General features: G+C 35.2%; 1 protein-coding gene and 1 long non-coding RNA gene across 3 annotated transcripts in view; both read left to right on the top strand.

The window, feature by feature from the left end:
- The window catches only part of LOC125384439 (sacsin-like), a 38,880-nt gene extending 36,588 nt beyond the window's left edge, over positions 1 to 2,292 (top strand). For both annotated transcript variants that reach the window (XM_048403667.1, XM_048403704.1), the window contains exon 8: positions 284 to 2,292. In XM_048403667.1, coding sequence (XP_048259624.1) covers positions 284 to 571 — 288 coding nt within the window. In that variant the 3' untranslated portion in view covers positions 572 to 2,292. The remainder of the gene's footprint in view (positions 1 to 283) is intronic.
- A 42-nt stretch (positions 2,293 to 2,334) lies between these two features.
- On the top strand, positions 2,335 to 7,941 carry LOC125384488. Its single transcript, XR_007223289.1, has 2 exons — positions 2,335 to 5,382; positions 7,738 to 7,941. It is a non-coding gene; the product is annotated as an uncharacterized LOC125384488 (long non-coding RNA).
- Positions 7,942 to 14,723: the final 6,782 nt, after the last annotated feature.

Genomic DNA, 14,723 nt, shown 5'->3' with positions numbered 1-14,723 from the left:
GCTAAATGTCACTTGAAACCTCAAGCAGAGATTAAATTTAAGTTTGATATTTACTTAGCGCATCCTCAAAATGAAAATAGAAAACTTGAGCTAACCTATTATTACTTAATATGAGTATATGTTAGTGTGCACCATATCATAGATGTCCATCAATGATACATCTTTAATTATGTCGAGACACTGTACCAAGGTACCAAGAAAGAACGTGATAACTATGTCTGCTATTCTGGTTTCTACAATACATCATTCATACACACAGTTAAACAATAGGTGTGTGTTTCAGGCGTGTGATAAGGCAGTCAAGGCCCTTCTGTACTACAGAGACGCAAAGGAAGGAGATGAGCAGAGGACACAGGATCTCTCCTTGGTGGTGTACACACTGCAGGAAGAGAGCATGCGAGACATGGTTCGCAAACTGCTGAGCATTGTACAGAATACCAGCCATGCACAGTACCCAAAGAAACTGAAGTTCCCTTACATACCAGCAGAGACATTTTCCCATACAAATGCAAGGGAGGCTTGTGATATATCGGAACGTGTTCTCCAGAGAGCGGGTGAGCTCATTGGTTGAAAAAGGGAAGACATATGTTTAAAGCATTAAGGACATCATGAACATTGACCGAATACACCCTAGACCTGAATGACATTTGATAATAGGTTTACAGTGATACATGACAAATTATGTATGGAAGATGTTTGTTTGTGTGTCTAATGTGAACATACATGATTTTATCATGGCCTTAAATAAGCTGTATTTGAAAGAGTCCTATTATGTGTTTGTGACTCAAACCTAAAACAAGTATGTATAAATCTATGCACATAATGATCATATTGTCAGAAATTAAAATGAATAGGACGAACATTGTAGAACAATGTATATGTATCTATGCCCATACCAAGTGGATTTCACACACCTGCCCTGCAGTGGATATGATATTTCCTTGTTTCTTCTATGTATTTTAACTCATGATTTCAATGTGTTTGTTTTAAAACAGTAATTTCTTCCAATGTTCTTTTTTTGTGTGTGAGTGGACTTGATAACCATCTGTACATTTTTGTCACATGAATTTACCCAGTACAACATAATAAAATCGCCACTCACTTAAATACTTGAATATATTGAACATATTTATTGAAACTTTTCAGCACTGTAAATAGCCATGTATATAACTTGTATTTGAGAGGCCAACTTGTAGTAGTGATTGGGGATATATAATGTTTCACATAGCATGCTATGCTGCATTTTAAGTGAATTTTCGGAATTGATTTTCATCTTTATAAAAGTGAATGGTGCACTTGAATCAACCCTGAAATGTGTAATTGAATATTACTGAACAATTAAGAATTGTACATATTTTGTAGACAAGATAGTTTATTTCTGTAGAAGATATTAGCCACACTTTCTGTTATGTGAATTGAGCTTAATATGGACATATACCTAGGCAGGTACAAAAATAATCTAGAAATTTACTTTTTTGTAATGTCCTTATGTCCTTAAAGGCTGACTCTGTTCAGAATGACAGAGAGAGGTATCAAGATATCAGACATGTCCCTATTTTTACATTCAGAACATATGTTATGAGGTTGAGTTTTAGAGTGAGTGAAAGCTGTCTGTTGTTATGGATGCATGCTATACCGATGGAAGGTGATACGGGAGCAGGTGTTTGGAGAAGTGAAACCAAAAGGGAGTATGTATAAATCTATGCACATAATGATCATATTGTCAGAAATTAAAATGAGTAGGACAAACATTGTAGTACAATGTATATGTATCTATGCCCATACCAAGTGGATTTCACACACCTGACCTGCAGTGGATATGATATTTCCTTGTTTCTTCTATGTATTTTAACTCATGATTTCAATGTGTTTGTTTTAAAACAGTAATTTCTTCCAATGATCTTTTTTTTGTGTGAGTGGACTTGATAACCATCTGTACATTTTCGTCACATGAATTTACCCAGTACAACATAATAAAATCGCCACTCACTTAAATACTTGAATATATTGAACATATTTATTGAAACTTTTCAGCACTGTAAATAGCCATGTATATAACTTGTATTTGAGAGGCCAACTTGTAGTAGTGGTTGGGGATATATTCTGTTCCACATAGCCATTTGGACAAAACAAATCCTGCTAATAAAGCAGTGAGAAGACTTCATCATAACCCTGTATATTTAATGAATGATGCTGTAATTTGTAGTTTGAAGGTTGAACTCTGCTATTGGTAGAGATTGCTTTGATTATGTCATTTCTATTGCATACAGCAACACGCATGCTGCATTTTAAGTGAATATTCGGAATTGATTTTCATCTTTTTAAAAGTGAATGGTGTTGATAAGGTGCACTTGAATCAACCCTGAAATGTGTAATTGAATATTGCTGAACAATTAAGAATTGTACATACTTTGTAGACGAGATAGTTTATTTCTGTAGGAGATATTAGCCACACTTTCTGTTATGTGAATTGAGCTTAATATGGACATAAACCTAGGCATGAAAAAAAATAATCTAGAAATTTACTTTTTTGTAATGTCCTTATGTCCTTAAAGGCTGACTCTGTTCAGAATGACAGAGAGAGGTATCAAGATATCAGACATGTCCCTATTTTTACATTCAGAACATATGTTATGAGGTTGAGTTTTAGAGTGAGTGAAAGCTGTCTGTTGTTATGGATGCATGCTATACCGATGGAAGGTGATACGGGAGCAGGTGTTTGGAGAAGTGAAACCAAAAGGGAGTATGTATAAATCTATGCACATAATGATCATATTTTCAGAAATTAAAATGAATAGGACGAACATTGTAGAACAATGTATATGTATCTATGCCCATACCAAGTGGATTTCACACACCTGACCTGCAGTGGATATGATATTTCCTTGTTTCTTCTATGTATTTTAACTCAGAATTTCAATGTGTTTGTTTTAAAACAGTAATTTCTTCCAATGTTCTTTTTTTGTGTGTGAGTGGACTTGATAACCATCTGTACATTTTTGTCACATGAATTTACCCAGTACAACATAATAAAATCGCCACTCACTTAAATACTTGAATATATTGAACATATTTATTGAAACTTTTCAGCACTGTAAATAGCCATGTATATAACTTGTATTTGAGAGGCCAACTTGTAGTAGTGATTGGGGATATATAATGTTTCACATAGCATGCTATGCTGCATTTTAAGTGAATTTTCGGAATTGATTTTCATCTTTATAAAAGTGAATGGTGCACTTGAATCAACCCTGAAATGTGTAATTGAATATTACTGAACAATTAAGAATTGTACATATTTTGTAGACAAGATAGTTTATTTCTGTAGAAGATATTAGCCACACTTTCTGTTATGTGAATTGAGCTTAATATGGACATATACCTAGGCAGGTACAAAAATAATCTAGAAATTTACTTTTTTGTAATGTCCTTATGTCCTTAAAGGCTGACTCTGTTCAGAATGACAGAGCGAGGTATCAAGATATCAGACATGTCCCTATTTTTACATTCAGAACATATGTTATGAGGTTGAGTTTTAGAGTGAGTGAAAGCTGTCTGTTGTTATGGATGCATGCTATACCGATGGAAGGTGATACGGGAGCAGGTGTTTGGAGAAGTGAAACCAAAAGGGAGTATGTATAAATCTATGCACATAATGATCATATTGTCAGAAATTAAAATGAGTAGGACAAACATTGTAGTACAATGTATATGTATCTATGCCCATACCAAGTGGATTTCACACACCTGTCCCTCAGTGGATATGATATTTCCTTGTTTCTTCTATGTATTTTAACTCATGATTTCAATGTGTTTGTTTTAAAACAGTAATTTCTTCCAATGTTCTTTTTTTTTGTGTGAGTGGACTTGATAACCATCTGTACATTTTTGTCACATGAATTTACCCAGTACAACATAATAAAATCGCCACTCACTTAAATACTTGAATATATTGAACATATTTATTGAAACTTTTCAGCACTGTAAATAGCCATGTATATAACTTGTATTTGAGAGGCCAACTTGTAGTAGTGATTGGGGATATATAATGTTTCACATAGCATGCTATGCTGCATTTTAAGTGAATTTTCGGAATTGATTTTCATCTTTATAAAAGTGAATGGTGCACTTGAATCAACCCTGAAATGTGTAATTGAATATTACTGAACAATTAAGAATTGTACATATTTTGTAGACAAGATAGTTTATTTCTGTAGAAGATATTAGCCACACTTTCTGTTATGTGAATTGAGCTTAATATGGACATAAACCTAGGCAGGTAAAAAAATAATCTAGAAATTTACTTTTTTGTAATGTCCTTACGTCCTTAAAGGCTGACTCTGTTCAGAATGACAAAGAGAGGTATCAAGATATCAGACATGTCCCTATTTTTACATTCAGAACATATGTTATGAGGTTGAGTTTTAGAGTGAGTGAAAGCTGTCTGTTGTTATGGATGCATGCTATACCGATGGAAGGTGATACGGGAGCAGGTGTTTGGAGAAGTGAAACCAAAAGGGAGTATGTATAAATCTATGCACATAATGATCATATTGTCAGAAATTAAAATGAGTAGGACAAACATTGTAGTACAATGTATATGTATCTATGCCCATACCAAGTGGATTTCACACACCTGACCTGCAGTGGATATGATATTTCCTTGTTTCTTCTATGTATTTTAACTCATGATTTCAATGTGTTTGTTTTAAAACAGTAATTTCTTCCAATGTTCTTTTTTTGTGTGTGAGTGGACTTGATAACCATCTGTACATTTCTGTCACATGAATTTACCCAGTACAACATAATAAAATCGCCACTCACTTAAATATTTGAATATATTGAACATATTTATTGAAACTTTTCAGCACTGTAAATAGCCATGTATATAACTTGTATTTGAGAGGCCAACTTGTAGTAGTGATTGGGGATATATAATGTTTCACATAGCATGCTATGCTGCATTTTAAGTGAATTTTCGGAATTGATTTTCATCTTTATAAAAGTGAATGGTGCACTTGAATCAACCCTGAAATGTGTAATTGAATATTACTGAACAATTAAGAATTGTACATATTTTGTAGACAAGATAGTTTATTTCTGTAGAAGATATTAGCCACACTTTCTGTTATGTGAATTGAGCTTAATATGGACATATACCTAGGCAGGTACAAAAATAATCTAGAAATTTACTTTTTTGTAATGTCCTTATGTCCTTAAAGGCTGACTCTGTTCAGAATGACAGAGAGAGGTATCAAGATATCAGACATGTCCCTATTTTTACATTCAGAACATATGTTATGAGGTTGAGTTTTAGAGTGAGTGAAAGCTGTCTGTTGTTATGGATGCATGCTATACCGATGGAAGGTGATACGGGAGCAGGTGTTTGGAGAAGTGAAACCAAAAGGGAGTATGTATAAATCTATGCACATAATGATCATTTTGTCAGAAATTAAAATGAGTAGGACAAACATTGTAGTACAATGTATATGTATCTATGCCCATACCAAGTGGATTTCACACACCTGACCTGCAATGGATATGATATTTCCTTGTTTCTTCTATGTATTTTAACTCATGATTTCAATGTGTTTGTTTTAAAACAGTAATTTCTTCCAATGTTCTTTTTTGGTGTGTAAGTGGACTTGTAAACCATCTGTACATTTTCGTCACATGAATTTACCCAGTACAACATAATAAAATCGCCACTCACTTAAATACTTGAATATATTGAACATATTTATTGAAACTTTTCAGCACTGTAAATAGCCATGTATATAACTTGTATTTGAGAGGCCAACTTGTAGTAGTGATTGGGGATATATTATGTTCCACATAGCCATTTGGACAAAACAAATCCTGCTAATAAAGCAGTGAGAAGACTTCATCATAACCCTGTATATTTAATGAATGATGCTGTAATTTGTAGTTTGAAGGTTGAACTCTGCTATTGGTAGAGATTGCTTTGATTATGTCATTTCTATTGCATACAGCAACACGCATGCTGCATTTTAAGAGAATTTTCGGAATTGATTTTCATCTTTATAAAAGTGAATGGTGTTGATAAGGTGCACTTGAATCAACCCTGAAATGTGTAATTGAATATTGCTGAACAATTAAGAATTGTACATATTTTGTAGACGAGATAGTTTATTTCTGTAGGAGATATTAGCCACACTTTCTGTTATGTGAATTGAGCTTAATATGGACATAAACCTAGGCAGGAAAAAAATAATCTAGAAATTTACTTTTTTGTAATGTCCTTATGTCCTAAAAGGCTGACTCTGTTCAGAATGACAGAGAGAGGGATATCAGACATGTTCTTATTTTTACATTCACAAGATATGTTATGAGGTTGAGTTTTAGAGTGAGCGAAAGCTGTCTGTTGTTATGGATGCATGCTATACCGATGGAAGGTGAAACGGGAGCAGGTGTTTGGAGAAGTGTATAGAATGAAAGGGTGTAGGCCTTGTTAACATGGGAATGCTGGGCATTTGGGGCACTGTCCCTACTGCCCTTAAATCTCTCCAATTAGTATGAAAGTACTGTAATGTATTATGAGTGCTACAAACTCTGTATTTTTTGCATTGATGAGGATGCCAGAGTATTATATTTTTGTTCAAATTCTGATGAATGGCTACTAAAAAATAGACTTATATTTATAGTGAAATGAACTGGTAATATGTTGTTAAGCCTGAAGTGAACCTGAAGCAAGTATGCATAAATCTATGTATATAATGATCAAATTGTCAGAAATGAAAATGACAAACTTTGTTGTATAATATATATGTATCTATGCCCATACCAAGTGGATTTCACACACCTGACCTGCAGTGGATATGATATTTCCTTGTTTCTTCTATGTATTTTAACTCATGATTCCAATGTGTTTGTTTTAAAACAGTATTTTCTTCCAATGTGCCTTTTTTGTGTGTGAGTGGACTTGATCACCATCTGTACATTTTTGTCACATGAATTTACCCAGTACAACATCATAAAGTGGCCTCTCACTTAAATACTTGAATATATTGAACATATTTATTGAAACTTTTCAGCACTGTAAATAGCCATGTATATAACTTGTATTTGAGAGGCCAACTTGTAGTAGTGATTGGGGATATATTATGTTTCACATAGCCATTTGGACAAAACAAATCCTGCTAATAAAGCAGTGAGAAGACTTCATCATAACCCTGTATATTTAATGAATGATGCTGTAATTTGTAGTTTGAAGGTTGAACTCTGCTATTGGTAGAGATTGCTTTGATTATGTCACTTCTATTGCATACAGCAACACGCATGCTGCATTTTAAGTGAATTTTCGGAATTGTTTTTCATCTTTATAAAAGTGAATGGTGTTGATAAGGTGCACCTGAATCAACCCTGAAATGTGTAATTGAATATTGCTGAACAATTAAGAATTGTACATATTTTGTAGACGAGATAGTTTATTTCTGTAGGAGATATTAGCCACACTGTCTTTTATGTGAATTGAGCTTTATATGGACATAAACCTAGGCTGAAAAAAAATTAATCTAGAAATTTACTTTTTTGTAATGTCCTTATGTCCTTAAAGGCTGACTCTGTTTAGAATGTACAGAGAGGGGTATCAATATATCAGACATGTCCTTATTTTTACATTCACAAGATATGTTATGGGGTTGAGTTTTAGAGTGAGTGAAAGCTGTCTGTTGTTATGGATGCATGCTATACCGATGGAAAGTGAAACGGGAGCAGGTGTTTGGAGAAGTGTATAGAATGAAAGTGTGTAGGCCTTGTTAACATGGGAATGCTGGGCATTTTGGACACTGTCCCTACTGCCCTTAAATCTCTCCAATTAGTATGAAAGTACTGTAATGTATTATGAGTGCTACAAACCCTGTATTTTGTTGCATTGGTGAGGATGCCAGAGTATTATATTTTTGTTCAAATTCTGATGAATGGCTACTGAAAAATAGACTTATATTTATATTGAAATGAACTGGTAATATGTTGTTAAGCCTGAAGTGAACCTGAAGCAAGTATGCATAAATCTATGTATATAATGATCAAATTGTCAGAAATGAAAATGACAAACTTTGTTGTATAATATATATGTATCTATGCCCATACCAAGTGGATTTCACACACCAGACCTGCAGTGGATATGATATTTCCTTGTTTCTTCTATGTATTTTAACTCATGATTCCAATGTGTTTGCTTTAAAACAGAAGTTTCTTCCAATGTGCCTTTTTTGTGTGAGTGGACTTGATCACCATCTGTACATTTTTGTCACATGAATTTACCCAGTACAACATCATAAAGTGGCCTCTCACTTAAATACTTGAATATATTGAACATATTTATTGAAACTTTTCAGCACTGTAAATAGCCATGTACATAACTTGTATTTGAGAGGCCAACTTGTAGTAGTGATTGGGGATATATTCTGTTCCACATAGCCATTTGGACAAAACAAATCCTGCTAATAAAGCAGTGTGAAGACCTCATCATAACCCTGTATATTTAATGAATGATGCTGTAATTTGTAGTTTGAAGGTTGAACTCTGCTATTGGTAGAGATTGCTTTGATTATGTCATTTCTATTGCATACAGCAACACGCATGCTGCATTTTAAGTGAATTTTCGGAATTGATTTTCATCTTTATAAAAGTGAATGGTGTTGATAAGGTGCACTTGAATCAACCCTGAAATGTGTAATTGAATATTGCTGAACAATTAAGAATTGTACATATTTTGTAGACGAGATAGTTTATTTCTGTAGGAGATATTAGCCACACTTTCTGTTATGTGAATTGAGCTTAATATGGACATAAACCTAGGCATGAAAAGAAATAATCTAGAAATTTACTTTTTTGTAATGTCCTTATGTCCTTAAAGGCTGACTCTGTTCAGAATGACAGAGAGAGGTATCAAGATATCAGACATGTCCCTATTTTTACATTCAGAACATATGTTATGAGGTTGAGTTTTAGAGTGAGTGAAAGCTGTCTGTTGTTATGGATGCATGCTATACCGATGGAAGGTGATACGGGAGCAGGTGTTTGGAGAAGTGAAACCAAAAGGGAGTATGTATAAATCTATGCACATAATGATCATATTGTCAGAAATTAAAATGAATAGGACGAACATTGTAGAACAATGTATATGTATCTATGCCCATACCAAGTGGATTTCACACACCTGACCTGCAGTGGATATGATATTTCCTTGTTTCTTCTATGTATTTTAACTCATGATTCCAATGTGTTTGTTTTAAAACAGTATTTTCTTCCAATGTGCCTTTTTTGTGTGTGAGTGGACTTGATCACCATCTGTACATTTTTGTCACATGAATTTACCCAGTACAACATCATAAAGTGGCCTCTCACTTAAATACTTGAATATATTGAACATATTTATTGAAACTTTTCAGCACTGTAAATAGCCATGTATATAACTTGTATTTGAGAGGCGAACTTGCAGTAGTGATTGGGGATATATTATGTTTCACATAGCCATTTGGACAAAACAAATCCTGCTAATAAAGCAGTGAGAAGACTTCATCATAAACCCTGTATATATAATGAATGATGCTGTAATTTGTAGTTTGAAGGTTGAACTCTGCTATTGGTAGAGATTGCTTTGATTATGTCATTTCTATTGCATACAGCAACACGCATGCTGCATTTTAAGTAAATTTTCGGAATTGATTTTCATCTTTATAAAAGTGAATGGTGTTGATAAGGTGCACTTGAATCAACCCTGAAATGTGTAATTGAATATTGCTGAACAATTAAGAATTGTACATATTTTGTAGACGAGATAGTTTATTTCTGTAGAAGATATTAGCCACACTTTCTGTTATGTGAATTGAGCTTAATATGGACATAAACCTAGGCATGAAAAAATAATAATCTAGAAATTTACTTTTTTGTAACGTCCTTATGTCCTTAAAGGCTGACTCTGTTCAGAATGACAGAGAGAGGTATCAAGATATCAGACATGTCCCTATTTTTACATTCAGAACATATGTTATGAGGTTGAGTTTTAGAGTGAGTGAAAGCTGTCTGTTGTTATGGATGCATGCTATACCGATGGAAGGTGATACGGGAGCAGGTGTTTGGAGAAGTGAAACCAAAAGGGAGTATGTATAAATCTATGCACATAATGATCATATTGTCAGAAATTAAAATGAATAGGACAAACATTGTAGTACAATGTATATGAATCTATGCCCATACCAAGTGGATTTCACACACCTGACCTGCAGTGGATATGATATTTTTTTACAGCACTTTTCAGCACTGTAAATAGCCATGTATGTTACTTGCAATACATATCTCATCTAAAACATCTTTGTTGTATAATAGTTTCTTACAGTTGTTTATGGGGGCATGGTTGGCCCAGTCGCCGAAGGCGCTGCAATTCGCTATGCAGAGTTGTGTCCCTTTGGCACGCCAGAAACCTATGACAGTGTGTTTGAATCTCGGTTCGCCCCGATTTTGTTGTCAGCACAAAACCCTTGCTCGTTGGTTTCACCAAAGTGGTGAACGTCTAAGACCTGCATCACTTCAGACTTTCCTCCCACGTGAAGCTGACACGGAATACTATTCAAGACGGCGTTAAACCCAACTACCTCACTCACTCTTGTGTATGGTTCCGTTTGGTTAACTGGGTTTGTGTTGTGATTGCTTCCGGCTTAGATTTGAAATTTGTTTGAAAGAATGTTACTATGTTCAACCCAAACATCGTGAAGATATCATGCAAACGTATTATCCTTTTGGAAAATAATTGCAAACTACAGACCAACCTGTTGATTTCCTATGTATCCAGAAGCAAAGAACATGTACGGGTGTATGATCTCTGCTGGAGGTTGTTTTTGTTGTTGTCAAAGCAATAAACCATGCAGAAACGTAAACCGCCGCATGAAACGGTATGTACCATACATTACATACAGTGAAGTATTTAAAACAATGCTGTGCTCAGCTATGCACAGCAAGCGCCATACATGTGATTATGAAGACAACTAATAAAATATTGTTCATATCAAAGCCGTTGTTTTACATGTGTTCTTTATTGAACAAAGTCATATTTTATAGAAGCCTGTTATTTAATCGTGTTGAACAATATGTTGCAATGGCAGTGTGAAAAAAGAGTGCGCGTGACAGGCTTGGCCTAAATTCCTTCCTGGAACGTTTCCTCGATGGCTGCCTGAATAACATACGATACATTGCAAAGGTAAGGCGCAATTGAGCTGTTCGGGTAAGGGAGATAATCACTCTCAGTGATACAGCTTGAATAAGATACGATGTACAGCAATGCAAGGACAGTGCGTGATTTATCACTTCTATACTGCGCCTATAGCTAAAGGAGATAATCGCCCAATGCGCAATAGTTTATTCTTACAAAATATAGACCGGTTAACTTTAGCGAAATGGGATCATTTTTAAATCTTTTAAAAACAAGATTGCTGGAAAAGATAAACATCAACATTTCACGCACATTTCACATGATTTGTATGTTTCGTTTCGGTAACTGTGTGGCTTGAAATTTAAAAGAAACCAACATGTCGACTTACATGCTAAAAATTTAACCTCTCCCGTATACTTCCCCGCCTTAAGGGCGGGGAAGAATATCTAATTACCCTTAGTTTCAACAGGTTCATTTCAGACCCAAATCAGGAGACAATGATAAATTTGTAATTTATATTTGGATTTATTTATCGCATAACCAGCATTTGCTCCCCTGCATGGGACCACAGACACTCGTATCTTTTGCGCTATGCACGGTACATGGGAACGACAGCACCTTCCCATGTAGCCTTAGACAAGCCGGAAATTCCGATCGGTACCCGCAATGTTTCATCACTTGCAAGATATAAATAGTCCAATAAGCATGGTAAAGTGCAGTAGTCCTACATCCTATACAGTTAATGTGTAGCCTATCTTCCGTCAAGACGACATGAGGTGATTTAGAGTTCTAGCCTACAAACCTGTTTTATTTTCAGCTGCAATCTGCCGCTTTGTGACAGTGTCTTTCAATGACATAACTTCTTCTTGGGCAAGTTTACGTAAGATCGCTTCACATCCCTTCTTTTCCACCCCTTTCATTATGAATTAAAACAAATGTAAATGTTTTTAAAACTCACACGTCTTTCTTACAACCGGATATGTTAAGGGGTGAAGGTCACTGCCACAAATGTTATTTTCCGTGCTGTAACGACATTAAACAATTATAACCTGAAATCTCATATATTCACAACTCTATTTCCTTGACATAGGTTCAATCTGAAAACCACGACGACAGTGTTAAAACTGTTTTAGCAATATTATCTATGTTTACGCCATTAACATCGACGTGCGAAAGACGTGAAGTGCCGTAAAATAATCACTCCAGCCTGGTCCCTGGGTATGTTGCGCTTGTGCTACATACCCAGGGAACCAGGCTGAATTCACTCAAGTTGATGAGTTGGCTTCTCTAGATAGAGAGAGGCGAGACAAGAAGAGCTACTTTCGTTGTTTAGAACTTCGAAACAAAGGAAAGCCAGTCATGTAGGATAAATGCAAATGTCTATGCAGTGCATCGATTCCCAGGTACATTTACATATAAGAGCGGAGCGATAATATTTTGTCAAGCCAAATCTACTTCGCTGTGATTAATAAAGCTGTAGTAGCAAGCTTCTAAAGACATGCATATCAAGTTGACTACTTTTTCAGTGTTATCTTATACACCACGGTTGCCCTTTTTTTCGAGAGTGGTAATATGACGCATTGAGAGCGGTTATTTACTGACTACTGACTTGAACGGTAAATAAACTGACACAGTTAATTTAGTCTATTTCTTTTTAATTCTGATATCGAACATTTGAACCGCTCCCCTACACTAAATAACAGCGGGTTCAACAAACGCGAAGGTTTCCTTAATGCTTTTTATATACTTATTCGCCCAATTTCACGCAACGTTTCACATAAGCCATTGTTACTAAGAACACTGATTTTCTAAGGAATTAAAAAAAAGACTGGAAATAAGTCCGTTTACTATCCAAACACGAGAAGACCAAAACAAATCAATGATTAATTCACTGACATACTCTTACACTGTACCAACGTTCACAAACACGAGAACATCCAAGCACACACATCTACATTTGATATACGCATGTATATACAGCTGTTAAAGCACGATCAGTCTAACGATAACAACAATTCAGGTATGTAACTGTACAATCCACCAGTAAAGAGAACAATTTACTAGTTTATGGGGACGCACGTCGCTCGGTTAAACGTGCACCATGCTCCCTTGGGACAACCGCCGCGAATAGCTGCATGAATGCTTATTCGGCGTTAAGCAGTAATTACTCACTCACCCCTATGCTTCTAGGATTCCAGGGCCTAGATTTTCGAAACGATCTTAGCTAAGATAAATCTTAACAACTTACGTTCAAAGATAAGATATCTCTTTAGGTTAAGATAGGATAGATTTTCGAAACTATCGTAAACCTGTCGCAGATCGTTCAGAGTTACGATACCTATCGTAACTCTGACAAGGAACTCATTTGTGTGAGAGATTGAAAAAGCGGGGTGTTTCCCAATGACGTCACGGGGATTTCCCAGCTGCTGACAATAACAACAACATAGATAAGTGACACGGAATTCATGATCACATTGTCAGGTCACATTGTTTAACATGCACATATTTGAGTGAAATTCTGTACAATCCTACATATGTCCTACTTGTAGACGTTTTGTTCTTATGATAAAAGATGCCATGACTACCGGAACACAAATAACGTTCGTGTGCCATGCAATAGCATTTTTCAAAACCAATAAATATTGTAGTCAATAAGTGTAGTGTTACCGCACTTTAGCTACTAGAATTGAAATAACGTGCCAAAAGATACTTCACTATTTTCCCTTCAAATGGTCCTCTCGTGAGCGCGCAGAACTTTATGATATAAACACATCGCGTACAAAGTCAAGGACGAAAGTAATGGACGTTATTCTAAATGATAATGACGAGACCTTTGACCGAACAGCATATGCGTTCAGCATTTAACATGCGTGTTCAAGTCTGATGTAAGGTGATGTATAAGGTGTACTTTTGTGTTTATGTCAAAAGTCAAGTTTATTTTAGTGTGAACACCAACATTAAACGTGGAAACACTCAAAACAAAAATTGTTCAGGAAGCAGCGCACCCATAAGCAAGTTTTTACAACAATCTAAGCTTGTTAAGTTTGTGTTGTTATTTATGTATCCAATATATTTCACGAATTAACCAAGGACTTAAATACAATATCAATCTATTAGTATTTAGATGATGAATTATTTCTTTTATCTATCTAGATCAATAATTCTTTTCAAAATTTAAAAGTGACGCTAATTTTCGTTCGCAAAGAGTCAAGTTATATTGTCTCATGGAACACGCCACAAGTTAACGTGAACACACATACAAGAAAACATTGATGCAGAGCTTCAAAGTTCCCCGCCATATGTGATGCCTCACAAACGCATAATTATGATGTTACTGAAAGGCATGATGGAGCATAATTATATTAACCTCAAATAACACAACGCTGTTGTGGAATTTTTTATATATTTATTTTGAATATTGGGCAATACAGTTGATACATTTGCATAGGGTAGGTCTATTTAAAAATAGTTTCTTGTTTAACGCCGCACTCAGCAGTATTCCAGCCATATGACGGCGGTCTGTAAATAATCCAGTCTGGGCCTGATCATC

The sequence above is a fragment of the Haliotis rufescens genome, unplaced genomic scaffold (assembly GCF_023055435.1).
Source record: "Haliotis rufescens isolate VD_foot unplaced genomic scaffold, xgHalRufe1.0.p SCAF_1, whole genome shotgun sequence".
NCBI lineage: Eukaryota > Metazoa > Mollusca > Gastropoda > Lepetellida > Haliotidae > Haliotis > Haliotis rufescens.
Note: the sequence above shows the minus strand (reverse complement) of the source record. Positions and strands in the feature narration are given on the sequence as shown.